The 18872-nt window shown below is 42.8% G+C and overlaps 1 protein-coding gene across 2 annotated transcripts in view; it reads left to right on the forward strand.

The window, feature by feature from the left end:
* Positions 1 to 3824: 3824 nt before the first annotated feature.
* The window catches only part of DEK (DEK proto-oncogene), a 32836-nt gene continuing 17788 nt past the window's right edge, over positions 3825 to 18872 (forward strand). The window contains exons 1-5 of one of the 2 annotated variants that reach the window (XM_084621456.1): positions 3825 to 4007; positions 6718 to 6852; positions 10235 to 10336; positions 10908 to 11017; positions 18432 to 18526. In XM_084621456.1, coding sequence (XP_084477582.1) covers positions 6729 to 6852; positions 10235 to 10336; positions 10908 to 11017; positions 18432 to 18526 — 431 coding nt within the window. In that variant the 5' untranslated portion in view covers positions 3825 to 4007; positions 6718 to 6728. Of the gene's footprint in view, positions 4008 to 4061; positions 4601 to 6717; positions 6853 to 10234; positions 10337 to 10907; positions 11018 to 18431; positions 18527 to 18872 lie in introns of those variants that run through there. The other variant, XM_084621457.1, reaches the window with a different exon arrangement.

Consider the following 18872-nt stretch of genomic DNA (forward strand, 5'->3'; position numbering starts at 1 on the left):
GACCCACTTCCAGATTTCTCCCCAGGCTGTAGGAAGCTCTGCAAACTTCCTCCACCCCACCCCAGCACTTCCTGTACCCATCACTCCTCAGTTGCAGGGGGAGGGATCACTGTCCAAACCCCGTGCATCCAGACCCTCCCACCAAGTCTCACCCACCCTGCACCCATAATGCCCCCGAGCCTCACTCCCCCTGCACCTAGACCACCCTGATGAGCCACCCAGATCCCCACTCTATCGAGTCCCAACCAGCTGCACCTGGATCCCAACCTCACTGAGCCTCATTCCCCTAGCATCTGGCTCCCTCCACACCCAGATCCCCCTGCTGAGCTCTATCCCTCCCGCACTCAGACCCCCACTGTTGAGCTCCAACCACCTTCACCTGGACCTCCCTGCAAAGTCCCATTACTGTTGCATCCAGAACCCCCCAACAAGCTCCTGTGCATCCAGATACCCCCCACACCCAGATCCCACACTGAGCCACCTCCACTCACATTGCCCCACACAGAACCCTCTCAACCCACACCTGAATTCCCCCCACACAAAGCCCTTCCACATTTGGATCCTGTCTTGCTGAGCCTGCCTGCACACACATGGTGTACCTGGCACAGGGGGGCAGGGCTCTTGGGTGTTTCTGGGGCAGGCCCAGTCCTTCCGCTGGGTCAGGGTTGGGTGCAGCCTTTCCGCTGAATCCATGTCCTAGGGGGGAGAGGGGGAGCTGCACAGTGATCTCCCACCTCTGTGCAGCCAGTGCTCTGTACCCCCAATGACATGCTGGAGCCTCCACATTTATTTGACAAATAAAATTTGAAAAATATTGCAGAATTTTAAAATGTGTGCAGAATTTTAAAATATTTGGCACAGAATGCCCTCAGGAGTAGCACTTGCACTGTCCTGTCCAGGCTACTTATTCCTCCTTAAGGAGCTTGATCCTACCGTGGCTACAGATAGATCCAGCCAGGCTTTTCCCTTTGGCTGCTATGGAGAACTTCTTCCCCACAGCCCTCTGGACATGAGGTAGGTGCTTTGCTCTTACATCTTTCTTTGTCTCCCTCTTATAGGAAGCACATCCCACTCCCAATACTGCACATATTGCCTGGTCACCTGAGCCAACAATACAGCACATTTAGGGCAGAAACTAGGATGTAAAATATGACTGCTTTTTGGCTCTGAGTAGCAGCACAGTCTATCCCAAGGAAGCAACCATGGTGGATGGGAAACAGAACCATTGTAGGTAAAACGGCCAGTTGAAAAGGGGGAAACAAGCAAGTGGAAGGTAAAGACAAAAGAAATTGGAAAAGAGAGAGAGGAAAGAAAAGAGTTTGAAAACTACAGATACCAATAAAGAAGAAAGGCTGGATTTGTGGCTAAGGTATAGGACTGTGAGCTCAGCTTCTGTTCCCAGCTCTACACTGACTGACTGCGGGATCTTAGGAAAAGCACTACCTCTTTCTACGTCTGTGTTTATCCAGGCTTAAAAGGGGGATGAATATATTGCTCCACCTCACTAGTCCTGGGATAGGAGTATTAGAGTGAATGATTATGAGAGGGGGAAGTGTGCGCCCTTGATAGGCTCTCCTTGTACTGTGGACCCACATCATTCCTTTCTCTGAGAATCTCCACAGGCTCTACACCAGGGGTCTCAAACACGCAGCTCGCGGACTTATTTCCTGCATGCCATAAGCGCCGACTCCCCCACTCTGCCCCTCACCTCCGCCTCTCTCCTCACATCCCCCCCGAGCACGCCGCGTCCCCACTCCTCTGCCTACCTCCTGGTGTTTAGGACTTTCCAGGAGGGAGGGGGGAGGAGCGGGGACGCAGCACTCTCAGCGGAGGAGGCGGGGCCGGGGCGGGGATTTGTGGAAGGGGTTGGAATAGGGGCAGGGAGGGGGTGGAGTTGGGGCAGGGACTTTGGGGAAGGGGTGGGGGCATGTACTGAAGTGTTGCTAGAGGCAAAGAAACCCGGGCTGCCCCTTTCGTCTCCCCAGTCCCGGGGGCTTCCTCCTCCGCCTGCCCAGCGCCAGGCTGCCAACTTGTGCCAAGCCAGGCAAGTGGAGTGGCAGGAGCATAGGGCAGCGCGAGGCTCTCCCGTCACCCTCCCGGCCACACAGAAACGTGCGCTGGCTGCAGCAGGGCTAAGCGGAGCCGGGCGCTGTAGAGCTGCGAGCAGCAGAAGGGAGGGAGAGCAACAGGCTGAGCAGGGGACCCGCGGGGGCCGCTGAGGCTGTATTACCGTGCTGGGCTGACGGGTGGGGGGGTTTGTGTTTTTTTTCTCAGTCAGCCCCTTGCTAGTTTCTCGGGGCATCGCAGAGTTTTCACATTTGAAAACAGCCCCCAACTCCTCACTCCTCCCTTAGAAACAAGCATGATTTGCAAACTGGGGGCGGGGCGGCGTTTCCAAGCCGTGAGTTCCACTGCCCCTCTGTTTCCTTCTGCTCCCTCGTTACACAAGCCTTGTGCAGCTAGATACCTCTTGTGGCTATGGTAACACACCTCTTTTCATTAGGTGCCAGCAATGTGTTTGGTAAGACCTCAAACAGCTTAAAGTCTAGCAGAGATACACAGGAGCCAGGATGCACAGGAAGACCCAGAGCGGGGACTAACCTGGAGCAGTTTGGGAGAGGGGATTGTTTATTTGGGCATCTGTGGTGTGATTTGAATCGTACCTGTCATTCCCCTTGGCTTTAAGGCTTTGTTGCAATGCACATGCTATGGGAGCCTGTTCTGAAAGGTGCTAAGCACCCTGAGATCCCACTGGTCTCAGTGGGAGGAGAAGGCACCTCAGCTCTGCACAAAGGAAGTTCTAACAAAGAGATGACCCAATTGGGAGGGCGGAGAAGTAGTCAAAACCTGCGTCCCAGCCCCTTGCTGTTCTGGGCTGTGACCTCAAGCTGAAAGGTGCTACCAGCTGCCTTCTGTGAGGTTCAGCGCACGGTCACTGCCAATGGCTCTTAGCCCATCAGTCCCACCAGTCCCCATGACAGCTCCCTCTACCTCCGCAAGGGTAAATGGCAATGTTTGGAAGTCCATATATATGTGAACAGTTTTTCTCTTCCATGAAGATTAACAAATCTTCAAAGGGCTCACTGATGAATATTTGCAAGCAACGCTTGAGATTGGTTTTGTCTCAGGATATCAAACCTAATATTGATGCCCTGGTTGATGCAAAACACTGCCAGCTAAGTGGCCAAAAATGAAATGACAAAATTAGCATTGACTTTTTGCATTACAGCTTTTAAAAAGTTAATACATTGACTTTTAATAGCATACTATATTACTCTTCATTTTTTACTATATACTTTTGTATGGTTGTATGAAAAGGTTTGAGTGATGCGGCCCGCGGGCCAATGTACTAGTCTTCATGTGGCCCTCTTGGTGATTTGAGTTTGAGAGCCCTGCTCCCCACTGCCTTTTCCAGTGCATACCTCCGATGAAGTGAGCTGTAGCTCACAAAAGCTTATGCGCAAATAAATTTGTTAGTCTCTGTGGTGCCACAAGTCCTCCTTTTCTTTTTGCGGATACAGACTAGCACTGCTGCTCCTCTGAAACCTGCTCTACACAGACAGTCACAATTTCTTTGCTTCTATTAAACTAGTGACAAATCCCCCCAGATGTTAATGGGAGAAGCATCAGACACACTGCTCAGCTCCCGTCCCCCTCCCTCTACAGCAAGGAGCAGGCGCCCTCGCGCTCTGAACAGCCGGCATCCCGACACACCCCCACCCCTCCCCAGCGCGCGCTCCCTCTGCAGGGCGCGCACGCCTTTCGTTCGCTTCACAGCCTCCAGCCGCGACTTGGGTTCTGGGCGCTGATTGGCTGCTGCCTTCCCGCTTCCTTCCCCTCCTCCGAGAACCCGCCATTTTGAAAACCTTGTTGATTCCGGCCCGGGGAGAGTGTGAGCGCGAGACGTGGAGCGCGCGCCTGTCCCCACCCCCATCCCGGTCACTGTGAACTGTCGCCTTCAGCCGCCGCCCACACGGGCGAGAGGAGCCGGGCCCCGCCGAGCCGAGGTGGGTGAACCGCGACTCCGGCGAGGGGCTGCGGCCGCTGTGATGCCACGGCGGAGGGGCTCCGGGGCCAGAGGCCTGTAGGAGCCCCGGATCCCTAGCGTGGGCGGAGTCACTCCGGCTGTCCGGCCCTGCAGGGACCGAGCCCGGCCAGGCCTGTTCCCTGCGCGGGAGCCTGGGAGAGCCGAGCGCGGCGGGCGCCAGGCCCAGGGCAGAGTGAGCCGCCAGCCCCGTCCCCCGCCTGAGCCCGCTGCCACCCCCGCGCCAGGATCTCTGATTTTCCCGGCTCCGCTCCCTGCTGCCCGCGGCGAGTTGTTTCCCGCCTGCAGGGTTTCCTGGGGGCCCCAGGCCTGGCGGGGGCCCCGTCCCGCTCGGGGTCGCTGCTTTCCCCAGCCACAGCGCGGGCCGACCCGCGCTTCCCTGCAGCCCCCGCATCCCGCCCTGCAGAGCGGACGCATCCCCGTGGCCAGGGTCGTCAGTCTTGCTGTGCAGCGCACACGCTGCGGCGGCCACCCCGCCGTGTTAGTTCGCGTAGCTAATTCTCCACCCCCGGACGCTGGTCGCTGTCCAAAGCTGAGTCCCGTCGGTTAAGCAAGGTAACCTTCAGTGCCTTGAGTGTTGCTGAGGGGGAAGCTTGGCTACGTCTTTAAAATTGCTGCTACTTTTGAGTCGTGTGAACAAACTTAACAGCTGAGTTCAGGGCCAAGTTCAGTTTTTGTTTTCTGTTTGGAATTGGAGTAACAGCACAAATGATTGAAAAGTTACTTCTGAATGTGCTTATTAGGCATCTCATTTGGCAAACAGTGTGAAAACCCTTCTCTCCTCCTTCCCTTCCCTGCTTGAAATCGCAGGCCACATCATCCCAGAGTAGGAATGGTTCTCAACCTTTCCAGACTACTGTACCCTTTCAGGAGTCTGATTTGTCTTGCCTACCTCAAGTTTCACCTCACTTTAAAAACTCAGGCTTCAGCCTCAACTAGTGGGGCTTTGGGCTTCTGCCCTGGGCCTCAGCCGCTGGCCCTAGTGACCCAATTAAAACGAACTCACCCACTGCTTGAAAACAGCTGATGTAGTATACAGAACAGTATACATAAGTCATTGTATGACATTTTAGTTTGTACTGACTTTGCTAGTGCTTTTTATGTAGCTTGTTGTAAAACTGGGCAAGTATCTAGATGAGTTGACGTGTATCTCCTGAAACCTCTCCGTTCCCTATGATTGAAGACCCCTGTTCTAAAGCATTTGTCAGGACACATTACATGAGGTTGATTATAAATATCTTATTGGAACAGCTGACCTTTTCTTAATCTATTTGCTTAACATTAGGAACAGGAAACAATAATCATGTGACTTTTAGGAGCTCTAGGACAGCTGTGTTTTGTTTCGTTTTGTTTTTTTTTTTGTAAATTGTGATCACTTTTTCAAAGATACAATCACTGAACTTATAGACAGATTTTCTTCTGTCCCCCTGATAACCATTGCATTACTCTGTCTTCAAGGGAATTTCTTCTCCTCCCTCCCCCCCCTTCACAGAAATGAGATTTTTAACTTCAAAGCAAGATTTGAGCCATTTTAAATATTAATGCTATTAAGCAAGACTTTTTTTAAATAAAGAAATTCATTCAAAGCACTAATACATGATTGATGTTCCATATTCCAGATTTTATGGCCAGAAGGATCAGACTAGATCATCTCATCTGATCTTTTGTGTATAGCACATGCCATCTAGAATTTCATCCAGTTATCCTTGTTCCAAAAGCAGTGTGTACTCCTCTAAGTTGTTTTTTGTTCGTACATTATGTGAATGTGTACTTACTATATGACAACATAAACTTAAATCAATATGCATGTTTAACCAAAAGCAGAAGTAGAATATTCCCTATCTGAAGTGTGGCATAATGAAGATTGTGGGTTTTTTAAACACTTGTATTTTCTGACTCTTGATATTTTGTCAGGAGCTTTAAGCTATGTTAATGCAGTGTTGTTGCTTTCAGTAGGTATGGCTGTATAGTTCAGGATGCAGACTATGAGACCTTCATGTCTGGATGGATTTGATAACATTGCCATCTGTTCTAACTAAAACTTTTACTTTAAAATGCACTGTTCTTTAGTGGGGTATTCGCATAGTCACAAAAAATGGCCAGACTTGCATGAGGAGAATGTGAAAAATTGTTCATATTCCTCTTTAGGTTACCTGAATTTGTGTTTATAGCATCAAATAGTCAGTCTAAAGTATTCACAGTAATATTGTGACAGGACTTTTATCCAACAAAGATGTCTGGTAGATATATTTAGACTTGGACAAATGAGTTTTACTAGTAAATGTTAGTAAACATCAGTTGCACTGTACAAACATACAGGGATGAAAACATATTTCCATCAATAATAATTTAAATTTACAGATAGGCAAAGTAAGAAAAATGTTGCTTGAAAATCTACTAGAGTTTGATTTAAGGCTATTTACTATGTATATTTTGACACAATGCTGACAGTTTGTCTTGTAATGGTTACAAAGCTTTAACTTTTTGAATCTGTCAATAAATGTCTGACTCTCTCCATAATTTCCCACAACTGAACATGTTTAAACTAAAGCTTAAAACCCCCAATATTGTGCATAAAAATTATAAAAAAAACAGTTCTGCCACGCCTATGTAGATTCAAGAATTTTTCTTAGATGTTGTAATAGCAATGACAGTTCCCTTGTGTTCCACAGAACCACCCACCATGTCTTCCTCAAAAGAAGATACAATGTCTGCTGAACAAACAGATGAGAGAGAACCTGAAACTGAAAACAAAGTTGAGGAAAGTGATGAGGAGGAGGAGGAGGAGGAAGAAGAAGAAGAAAAAGGTAGGTATACATGCAAAGAAAGGGAAGATTTAAAAATAAGGGCTGAATTAAGTGTCAGAGTATCAGACTATTCAGCAGGAATTCTTTGGTGTAATCAGTGTTCAAGGATGAGTGAGATGTAACAAACTAGAATATCTTTGGGAATGAAAGAGGGGGCATGGCTCTATGTGCAGATATTTCCTAATGTCTAACACATGAAAATCTAAGTTTATTTTATTAAGCTTCAGCACTTAATTTTAGGAAATAATTTCCTTTTTTAATGTGACTAACTGTATTTGTAATACCTGTGGCACATCTTGACATGAGGAGTCTCAGTGGACCCTGTTGTTGCAATGGAAGCAAGCATCACATGGATGCTTACACTGTATCCATGTAATGGATGTTATTGTGGTGGGCAGTCGAGGAATAAGAAATTCCTGGTTGCTCTGTACTTGGCAGAGAAGGAGATTACAGTTGAAGACAGACTGAGTCTTTCCATGATGGAGCCTCACAAGTAGTTTCTATTCTGGTAATCCAGTGGAAGCTATAAGGAGCAACTCACCTGAACAAAAAAGAAAGTTCCTGTGTGTCCACCCACCACTACTACCTGTGCTATGATAGGTATTGACCAAGGCTCAATCCTAATAGTTCTATACTGGTCCAGAGCAGTGTGTTCCTCAACTCTGTTGTAGATGGCCAATATTGATACAGTCAGACTGGAAATCTGGCCTCGGATAATCTTTCAGAACCAGGGCACCTCACTCCATCCCAAACTGGAGAGCATTTTACCTCACTGCTTGTTTTCTGACAAGGTAGAGCTCTGTAGGCACGAGGTCTCTGAGGAGTTAGCTTATATCCTCTTTGCATCTTAGATGCCTTCTACAAGGACTGATAATTCCAAGTGGAATATTTCTTCAGTATGTTGCAAAATCACAAATTAGCATGGGGAATTAGCAGGAGGAGCAGTAACTAAAATGACAGACATAATTTTAAAAAAAAATCAACAATTTCATTTGAAGCATGTGTCAGACTGTGCTAGCATTTGAAATCTGACAGTTTGAAGGTTTTGTGGTTCTCCAGTCTGATTTTGTGAATACCGTGTTGTATTTCAGCCTTCATTTTGAGTGTCAACTTGATTATGTGCTTCACTGTATAATGTAACTGTCATATGGGACTGCATCAATCCTTTTGTGTTAGGCAGAGCATGTGCCTCTGAGTTTAACCCTGAATGAGAGAGTCATCACTGGCCATTAACTATTCAATGGCATTACCCTGGCAGGACAATGGAGGCTACCAGCAGAACTGTTAAACCAGCAGCCCACGCAGGGTTGACTGTGTAAGTTCCACTCAAGGGTTGGATAATAGAAAATCCCTGCGTGAGAAAGTAAAATATGTTTCAGGTTGGCTTTAAGAGAGAGGCTTTCTAAGTGGGGGAAACACCATTGCTAGAAGAGAAAAAGATGCTGGGGATCCCCTAGGGGACACTGACCAAAAACCCAAAAGTCTTGGGAGTGGTGGGGACACTGGATGGGAGGGATTTGCATTCAGATATTTGTTGTTTATCCATAAATCTGTAACTCTTGTACTTTGAACAAAGTGTATATGATTAATAAGTTCCTTTGCAAAGGCTATTAATTCCTTGCTTTGACTATCATGTGATCTCTGAACAGTTAAACAGTAGTGCCATATGGTTGGACCTCTAGGGAGACTCTTGGGAGGTCAGCACTGGTTCTATGGGGCCTTGTGCTACAGGGCTCCACATCCTAAGAGGATGTACAGTAACTCCTCGCTTAATGTTGTAGTTATGTTCCTGAAAAGTACTACTTTAAGCGAAACGATGTTAAGTGAATCCAGTTTCTCCATAAGAATTAATGTAAATTGGGGGGGGGAGGGAGTTAGGTTCCAGGGAAACTTTTTTTGCCAGACAAAAAACATATAAAAAACTCTCTCTCAATATAAGTTTTAAACAAACAATTTAATACTGTACACAGCAATGATGATTGTGAAGCTTGGTTGAGGTGGTGGAGTCAGAGGGTGGGATATTTTCCAAGGAATGCCTTACTGCTAAATGATCTAGCACTCGGCTGAGCCCTCAAGGGTTGACACACTGTTGTTAAGGTAGCTTCACACTCTACAAGGCAGCATGAATGGAAGGAGGAGACACTGTGTGTGTGTGTGAGAGAGAGTGAGAGGAAGGAAGGGCGGGACAGACTCTCACCATGTGTGAGAGAGAGACTCGTGCGTTGCCCCTTTAAGTATGCTGACTCTACTCAAAGTACACTGCCTTTTTAAAAAGAAAAGGAGTACTTGTGGCACCTTACAGACTAACCAATTTATTTGAGCATAAGCTTTCGTGAGCTACAGCTCACTTCGTCGGATGAAGTGAGCTGTAGCTCACGAAAGCTTATGCTCAAATAAATTGGTTAGTCTGTAAGGTGCCACAAGTACTCCTTTTCTTTTTGCGAATACAGACTAACACGGCTGTTACTCTAAAACCTGCCTTTTTAAGTCGATTAGCAAGTTGAGGCAGCAGCAGCTGCTGCCAGCAAGCTCCCTCCATTCTGAGCCCTGTTGTGTCCTTCCTTCCCCAACCCCATGGCTGTGGAGAAGGGGTACAGGGGAGGGGGACACCCTGTTATTAGCACCCTTCTTTCCCCTCTTCCCCTACCCCTCACAGCAAGCAGGAGGCTCCTGGGAGCAGCTCCAAAGCAGAGAGCAAGAGCAGCATACAGCAGTGGGGTGGAGGGAGGGATGCCTGAACTACCAGGCAATTGATAGCCTGCTGGGCAGCTGTTGCCCAGGGAACTTAGGGCGCTGCCGGCCCACCCTGGTTCCAAGCTCACATTGGCTAGCTCCATCGGGCTGCTCTTTCTGCTTGCAGTGGACCAAGCAGGTGGCTGCCAAACAATGTTATAAGGGAGCATGTTCTCTAATTGATCAACAACGTTAACCAGGACAATGTTAAGTGAGGAGTTACTGTACAAGACAGGGAGTCTAAATCCTGGGATGCTACAACTTAATTAAAATAGGATCTCATCAATATGCTTGTATAGAGATTATATCCAAACCTACTTTATTTATAGCTGTATATGTATAGTTCAGCTCAGTTTTCAGCAGATGTGGCTCCAGTTAGTTGTAAATCAGTTCTGTACTTCTCTTGGTTACATAAATTATAAGATGTTGTTTGGGGCTCTTGTTAGTTCAGACTAGCATTTTACACTAAAATTTTGCGCAATGTCTCAAGTTAATTAGGTACTTATACTGCATGTTAGGATACTATAGCTGATACCTTGAGATATTTTGAAATTCTCCCCCTTCTCTCCATATGATAGCAGTGCAGTTACAGTGTTTGTCTCACTATTTGTGAAATGTTGTTATACTTAAGGGAAACTGTCTTTTGCAGAAAAGAGTCTCATTGTTGAAGGGAAGAGAGAGAAGAAAAAAGTAGAGAGATTGACCATGCAGGTATCCTCGTTACAAAGGGAACCTTTTACAATTGCACCAGGCAAGTTTGTCCACTTATTTCAGAACTATAATTGTTCTAACTAGTAGTGAATAGTGAAACTTCTTAAGTTGACTAAAGTATGAATCCTAGATAGGATAACTGAGCCACCATAAATCTTAAAATAGGTTGCTGATTTCTTTTTACGGAAAGGCTATTAAAATTACAGATGTGGAGAGGTTTGTGTAACTGTCAATCAACAATGTTGAAGTACTTGAACAAAGTACATTTTTACCTGATCTCAGGCAGGCACATGATGTATAGCGACCATTTGTGAAAGCAAGAACTGCTGGGAATAAATGCTCTGTGTCCAAATATACTTGCACATCAGGTAACAAAAGGAATAATATAAAGGTGGCTAGCAAGTTATTTAATTATGATAAACATGGTAAACAGGCAGTCATCTGCCGTCTGAAGTTTTTGGTCTAGGAGTAAAATAACTTTTATTCCTCTACCTCAAAAATATTTCAAACACTTGCTGTATTTAAAAACAGATACTAGAAGTTATAAACAAATATGTCATTTTGAAGAATATGAATGAGAGACACAACATAACTTGCTTTAACTCTTTCAGGAAAGGGACAAAAGCTTTGCGAAATTGAAAGGATACAGTTTTTTTTGAGTAAGAAGAAAACAGATGAACTCAGAAATCTACACAAACTCCTTTACAACAGGCCAGGCACAGTAAGTCCATCTTTTGCATGATATGAACACTCTTTTGGTAGAGTAAAAAATGTATAGTGTATCATCACTTTTCCAAGTGGAAATATGTGTCTTTTTAAAAGCAACATAGTTACAGTGCCTGCCTACAGAATGTTAGCATTAAGATAGACAAGCACTTAATTATAATTACACGTGAAATCCTTTATCTACCATTGTTACAATAACATCTAAGATTACGAACAGAGAAAATAATTTTTTTCTCACTTCTTCAAATTGTTTACCCCGTGTGTTTGACAGCACTACATACATAGTCGGTTTCACTGTGGTCTCTGCATATTTTGTGACATTTTCATATGCAACTGAGGGGAGGAGGACACTGCTTTATTTAAAACAAAACAGAACCCTAGTCTGTCTGTCTCTCCTTCCCCCCCCCCCCCCCATATGTTTGAAAAAACACAAAAACTGGCAGGACTTGGATAGATGAAGTACCTGAAACAACTTAACTTGAGGCTGATCACACTTCAAGCTGATGTGTTACCCCTTTAAACTAATGTCACTTACATGACTAATCTCTTTAAAGGGATAAAATATAAAAGTAAAATTTGAAATTTGAAAAATAATTTGCTAGTGCAGAATATGTTCCAAATGATCTTAACTTTCATCAATAGCAAACTTGTTTCTGAACCATTTATGTGCTAATGAGCATACATTGTTTTGATATGGGGGTGGGAAGAGGCTTGGGCCATGGCTCATGTTGTGGGGAGCATCCAGAGAACGTAAGAAGGGAGATCAATCTAATTCTTTAGACTTTATTTCTAAAGGAGATGTTTTGAAATATGGAAGAGGCACTTATTCTTAAGCCTCATGCGCATTAGGGAAATTTTTGCAAAGATTTCTTATCATTGCTAACATTGGGGTCAGCTTCATTGATGGTACCAATGTTGAAGAAGCCCTAGTGTGGACAAGATGATATAGTTTTAAGCACCCTGTTGACTACAACTGCTTCAAGCAAATGTGATGATCAAATGTTTAGAAGACCAGCTTCTGGTCTAAAGTAGAGCTCTCAATGCTGTAACCAGTGGTGTAGCTGAGCTGGTGTTTGCAATGGTGGGAAATGTTTGCAAAAATTCATTAGTGAAGACAATGCTACTAATGGAAGTGTCATAGAGCAATACTCATCCCAAAGTCCTAGTGTTTTACAGCCAGGTCCTTCCATTCATGAGACAAAGATGATGTCAGTTTGCCTGCTAGGTGAAATATTCTGGGTGTCTACACCCCAAGATATATCAGAACAATCCATTGTCCTTATTTATAAATAGTATTGCCGCGGTTTCTGTAGTTTTCCTATCTTATTGAAATTGCAAACTCCTGATTAACCTTTGGCTCAGAATGCAAATAGACATGCATTGTGAGGTGGACAATACCTGCTACACCAGACAGGGAAATAAATGTCTGTTACCCCCTGCCTGAAACAGCCGTTCCTTAGCTAGGTCTCACTTGCTTATCTGCCTTACAAACATAATTTTCAGTTTAGAGATGTAACTTCTTAATTGTTATCCATACATAGTTTCACAAGTGATTATGATGATCAGTTGTTAAGGTCTCTTCCAAGAGCCATTTATTTGCCACCCTTTCATGAATTATTATTTATATATCTAATCCAGGGGGGTCCCTGTAAAACTGTGTGCATCCCCTGTGCCTTCTCTCAATTGGAATCAAGAGGTTCCTGGGTCATACTTCCCCATTGTTAATTGCGTCGAGTATCTGTTCACTGTTAACCTTGTTAGTGAAGACTGAAGCAAAATAGGCACTGAACACTTCAGCCTTCCTCATATTAGTTGGCTCTCTTTCCCCGCTAAGTGGAAGACCTACACTTTCTCTCATCTTTCTCTTGTTCCTAATGTATTTAAAGAAGCTTTTACTGCTTTTTATGTGCCTTTCTAGGTATAACTCTTTTTGTGCCATAGGCTTCCTGATTTTGTGCCTATATGTTTGCACTATTCTTTTGTACTCCTCCTTAGCAATTCATCCATGTTTCCACTTTTTGTAGGATTCTCTTTGATTTTTCAGGTTATTAAAGAGTGCCTCATGGAGCCATATTGGCCTCTTACTATTCTTCTTCTCTTTCAGGGTGGATTTGATTTAAATCATGAATTTAAATCACTAGTCAGGAAGACTCGATTTAATCATGGATTTCTACATAAAAGTACATTCTTGTTGGTTGTCATAACCTTAATACATATTCTTCACAACTCAGAGATAGATGTAGGTTTAATTTTTAGAAGGTACACACTATACATTTGTAAAGTGATTTATTTTGAAAATTAGTTTTACAGCTATATCAGAAAATGAATGATTGGTTATTTCATTTACCAAAGGTAATTGAAGCAGGTATTTATGAAGTCATTAGGAGGTAAACTATCTTCAGTTCAACAGGTTAATCATTAAAATTTGGAGGATTTTCTTGCTGTGCTGTATTAGGAGGAGAACATCACCAGACAGACATTTAAATTTTTTAAGGTCTCTACCTAAAACAACATTATGTATTCTGGATTTTTTTCTTCAACAGCAAACATATGCTTGTTTTGTTAAAAATATTATGAATTTTTGAATTTAGTGAAACATTCCAGTGTTTTCAAATCAGGTTTGTTTTTGTTAAAATTGTGTTAACTAAAATAGTTAAATGAAATGTGTTTTTTAAAAAACAAATTAAATCGAGTGTCAGCCAAGTCAACATGAGAAACTTAAAATATTGGCTTCTGCAGCTAACTCAGTCGTCTTCACCTTCATTTTCCTGTTTGTTCATAATCTGGAAAAGAAAAACAAGCTTTCCTGCTTTTCAGGTCCCAAATGATTTCTCAATTTGGAATTAATTAGTCCAAAGGAAGAAAATATACTTTCTGTACCGGCAGAAGAAGCTACTGTTGTTAAGTGAGATTATCACTTCAACAGTCTCTGAATCCAAGTGCTTAAGTGACTTCCACCAATTCACTGGTGTTACTTTCTTTAAAACATCATCAGCAAACATATTTCTTAAATGGTTCACCCTTAGCTCTGAAATTCATTATAGTTGGCATTATGAAGGAATGATTGCTGGAGGTCCATGTCATAGCCAGTTTCTCTTCTTCAGCAGTTAGGGTTTGACCCTGGTACCGAGTATTGAGAATGTTTGCAAAAAAACAAGCTGGTGATAGTGCATGTTCCATTTATTTGGTTTTTTAATGTTTGTAATTTAACTCTGTCATTGCATCTCTCTCTTTTTAAGATCTCGCTCAGTTCCTTCCAAATTTCAACAGCATCAGCAATAAAACAGCTATTTCCCTGCATTTTGTTCAAGGTTACAGAAACAGGCTTCAGGGTAATTAGCGTGTATTCAACATTTCTCTGAAGCCCAATGTTGAGAACTTTGTCTGTGACAGTGCCATCTACTTTTTCACAATTTTGTTCACAAACTGTCATCAGATTAGGCCAGTTCTTGATATGGTGCTCAAAACAGTCCACTACTGAGTTCCATCGCACATCTTGTGGAGAGTTAGCTTGGTTCCTCCCACTTTTTTCAGAGCAGCTGCTGCAAAGTGGTTGTTACGGAAGTATTTTGCAATTTCAACAACATTATCCTTTATTTCTGGAACACTGAAGTCTTTGTCTAGGAGGTGCATCAAATGAGCACTGCAACTCTATGTTATTAGCTTGGGACTCTCTTCTAAATAATTTATTCTGATCTTGGATACATTTGCAGCATTGTCTGTGACCAAGCTGCATACTAGACATTTGAATTTTTTTTCACTGTTTGTTATAGCTTTTACTGGTACGTCTTATAAGTATTCTGCTGTGTGTGCATTTCCTGATGTATCAGTTCATTCTGTAAGAAAGACATTCCACACAAGCACATACAACAGGATGATTGTGAATATTGCTCCACCCATCAAAACTCAGGTTAACAATTTCACCCTCTGGACCTTTTGCACACTGCTCAATTTCTCTTTCATACGCTTTGTCCAGCAATTGGCCTGTGACATCTGCTCTGTTGGGTGGACTGTATCCTGGTCTTAATGACTGAACCACGTTAATGAAGTATGGGTTCTCAATCATACGGAAAGGAGAGCTTGTTGTATAAACAAACCGGGCAATTTTTTCATCAATTACCTCTTTTTGTAATCTGCTGGTTCTTATTACAAACTTATCTATGGCTGTTTCTGGATGATGGAGATTTTTTTTTCCTTTTTGCTGCAGGTGTTATACTGTGGCTATGTGACATGCATGACGTGACTGAAATACTATCATTGGCAGATAACTCTGAAACTATAGAAAATGATGGTGATCTTGAAGGTAGATAGTCTTCAGAATCCTGAATGTTGAAGATGGAGTCTCCTAAACAAAATAAGTCAGTTCAGTTATTTAATTATTATTACCATACTGCTGATTTAGTATTACTCATTGCATTCACTGACACTCAGTACTACTTTAAATGTGAAATTGTAAAAGGAAGATCTGCCTATTTCAGCTATTTTTTATCAAAACTGCATCTAAAATTATAGTACCATAGTGTAACAACTATATTTTTTGCTTAAACATGAGAATTCAAGAATAGTCCAGAAGGAAGACAGGCAGTCCTTAAGAAAGAAGTATGAAATAAAAAAGTATACCAACCTGAAAATACCGCATGTTTGGACTGTTCCTTTCATCCTCTTCAATGCAGCTTCCTCCTGAGAAGGGACATGTCTCATGATGTTGTTTCATTCGGGCAACCAGGCCTTTCATTTCTTTGTTGCACTGTTTGCATTTTGCATGCATGCGTGTCTTACCCACAGGTAGAAGAACTTCATTAAAATATTCCCAAACTGAGTCCCTTTTACGGCCTGCTGCCATTATAGATTTTCCCTTCTAGTGAGAGAATGGTATGGTAGATCTCAAATGAATGAAGGATACACTCAGAAAGACCTCAAGACTTCTGGAATATGCTGCTTAAAATGTTTCACTTTTGTTTCTACTGCCTGTCCCTCTCTTCTCACATTTATCTCCAGACTTCTTCTCCTTGTCCAGATCTGTTCCACCCCCAACAATCTTCTGTTCATTGAACTTTTTGAAACTGTGCACTTTTGGAGAGAGGTAAGGCATTGACTCTGTACACAAATTTACAGAGGGACAATAGGTTTGAGGTCTGTTATTTCTCACCTCTATTATTTATTTTATTTTAAATAATTTTTGCTGTTAACAAGCATGTTATCTCTGGAGACCCAAACTGAGGACTGCAAAACTAAGCATCTCTGATGGTATCTTCTAGACTGATCACTGAGTCCCATTGGGTAGATAGAAAGATTAACCTAAATAATCTATACAGAAGCCCCTGGAATCTCATAAGTTTGGGTCCCTAATCCATAGAATATCAGGGTTGGAAGGGACCCCAGAAGGTCATCTAGTCCAACCCCCTGCTCGAAGCAGGACCAATTCCCAGTTAAATCATCCCAGCCAGGGCTTTGTCAAGCCTAACCTTAAAAACCTCTAAGGAAGGAGATTCTACCACCTCCCTAGGTAATGCATTCCAGTGTTTCGCCACCCTCATAGTGATCTATTGGAACTCGTTTACAAAACATTACATGACTATATTGTCTCACGCTATAGAATTAGAATTTATAATCCCTATTCTATGATGAGCTATCTTTGAGCTATAATGTATCTTAATTAAAACTATCTTTAGATAGGTGTTTTTTCCCCATGGATCTATCTACGAGTTCTCAGAGTTTGTTCAAGTCTGCTTTTCTGGAGTTTGTTGTCCTTATTTTGCTGCTCTCATTCCTTCCTTTCCTTGGACTCAGGAAATCTATCATTTCATTATCACTTTCACCCAAATTACCTTCCAGCATCAGATTTGCAACCAATTTCTCCCTTCTGGTCAGATTCAAGTCTAAAATTGCAGTTCCCCTGGTTACTTGGTCCACCTTCTGAGACCAGAAGTTGCCACCAGTACGTTACAGGAACTTATTGACCATCTTGTGTTTTTTCCATATTCCTTTCCCAAAAGGTGTCTGGGTAGTTAACATTCCCGATTACTGCCTGATCTTGTGTTTTGGATATTTGTTGTTTGTTCTAGAAATGCCTTGTCCAACTCCTCTTCCTGTTCTGAGGGTCTGCAGATGTCTGTTGTGATATCACCTCTTTTTTTCCCCATTTATCTTTACCCAGAGACTTTCAACTGGTCTGCCTCTCATCTTCTGGACATCGGAACAAGTGTGTGTGTGTGTGTGTGTGTATACATACACGCACACTGGATGTATAATGCAACAGCACCTCTCTTTACCTGTGTGTTCTTCCCGAACAATATGTACCCCTCTATACCAATATTCCAATATTAGATTCATCCCAATTCATTAGGAATTGTCTTTGATGGCAATTAAGTCATGATGGTTAAGTGAAAGTGTAGGTTGAGATGGTATGTCTACGTTTGAGGTGGCAGATCTGATTCCTAGCTCATGTAGATGTACATAAGCTAGCATGCTAAAAATATCAATATAACTGCAATAGCAGAGGCGGCTGATTGAGATAGCCGCCCAAGTACGTATCCAGGAGGTCTGGGTGGGTTTGTACTCAGGCGGCTACCATAAGCCGCTGCCTGTGCTACCCTTGCTGTACTGAGATCTTTAGCATGCTAGCTCAAGCAGAATCACACCACCCAGTATGTACACTGTACATGTATTCTTTCTGGGGAGTTGTCTAAGTCTGTGAGTGTAGCTACCCCAGGATCCGGAAACTCCTGAATATTATGGTGCCAAGGGCCAGCGTGTGTGTGCACATATTGTGGCATTTCTCAGAGGGCAGAGGTAAGGTGATACTAAAAAAGTAAAACCACACAATCGAAACCAGTCTGTTCTTTACTTTTTATGCTGCTTACTCAACTTATGCAATAAACCAGACTAGCCAGTATCTGCCTCTTAGGCACTGGCAAAAGGCTGCAGATGTTGGGGTTGGAACCACTACAGTGGTACTTCATAAAGCTGAAGGCCAGTAGGGACCATCAGATCCATCTCATCTGACCTCCTCTAACATAAGCCTAAATCTAACTTGGATTTTCACACTTCTGAGCGACGTAGTTATTACTGATATAAGTGTGTAGTGTAGACCTGGCCTGAGTAAATTTCCCAGACCTGAAGAAGAGCTCTGTATAAGCTTGAAAGCTTGTCTCAGTAACAGGAATTTGTCCAATAAAAGATATTACCTCACCCACATTTTCTCAAATACATGACTACTAAAGTATTTTCGTACATTTTACCACACTATACAATGGCTGATCATAATGTCCTAATTCTGTCTGCCCTTTCGAATGTAAGCATCTGAACAAACTTTCTCATATACTAATAACAATTAGCTGAATAAACATTGCTGGATGTAATCTATTAAACTGTTTCCAATGAGACATAATCAATGTGTTCTGTTTTAGGTTGCCTCACTAAAGAAGAACGTGGGTCAGTTCAGCGGGTTTCCATTTGAAAAAGGAAGTGATCAATATAAAAAAAAGGAAGAAATGTTAAAAAAGTAATGACTTCTATAACTACTTAATATAGCTAAATCATGCTGGTTACACTTATTTTCTAATGTTTGCTCCAGGTAATCTAAATTTTAGGATGAGGGATTATTTTCTAGAGCTTTGCTTTTTGTCCTTGAGCTCAACTTAAACCATTTTATTTCTTAATATGTTCTAAATATTATTTCAAATCACATTTAAACATTTCTAAAGAACTAGTTTCATTAGACATGTGCTCTCTCTAACTTCAGATGTAGGTTTAATCTTAATGGTGCAGGATTGTACTGGAAAGCAATTGCTGTTACGTATTGTAATTTTTTTCTAGAGGTTAGAAAAAACATATTTAATGAAGTTCCA

The sequence above is a fragment of the Lepidochelys olivacea genome, assembly GCF_965140295.1.
Source record: "Lepidochelys olivacea isolate rLepOli2 genome assembly, chromosome: 2".
In the NCBI taxonomy this organism is placed as follows: Eukaryota; Metazoa; Chordata; order Testudines; family Cheloniidae; genus Lepidochelys; species Lepidochelys olivacea.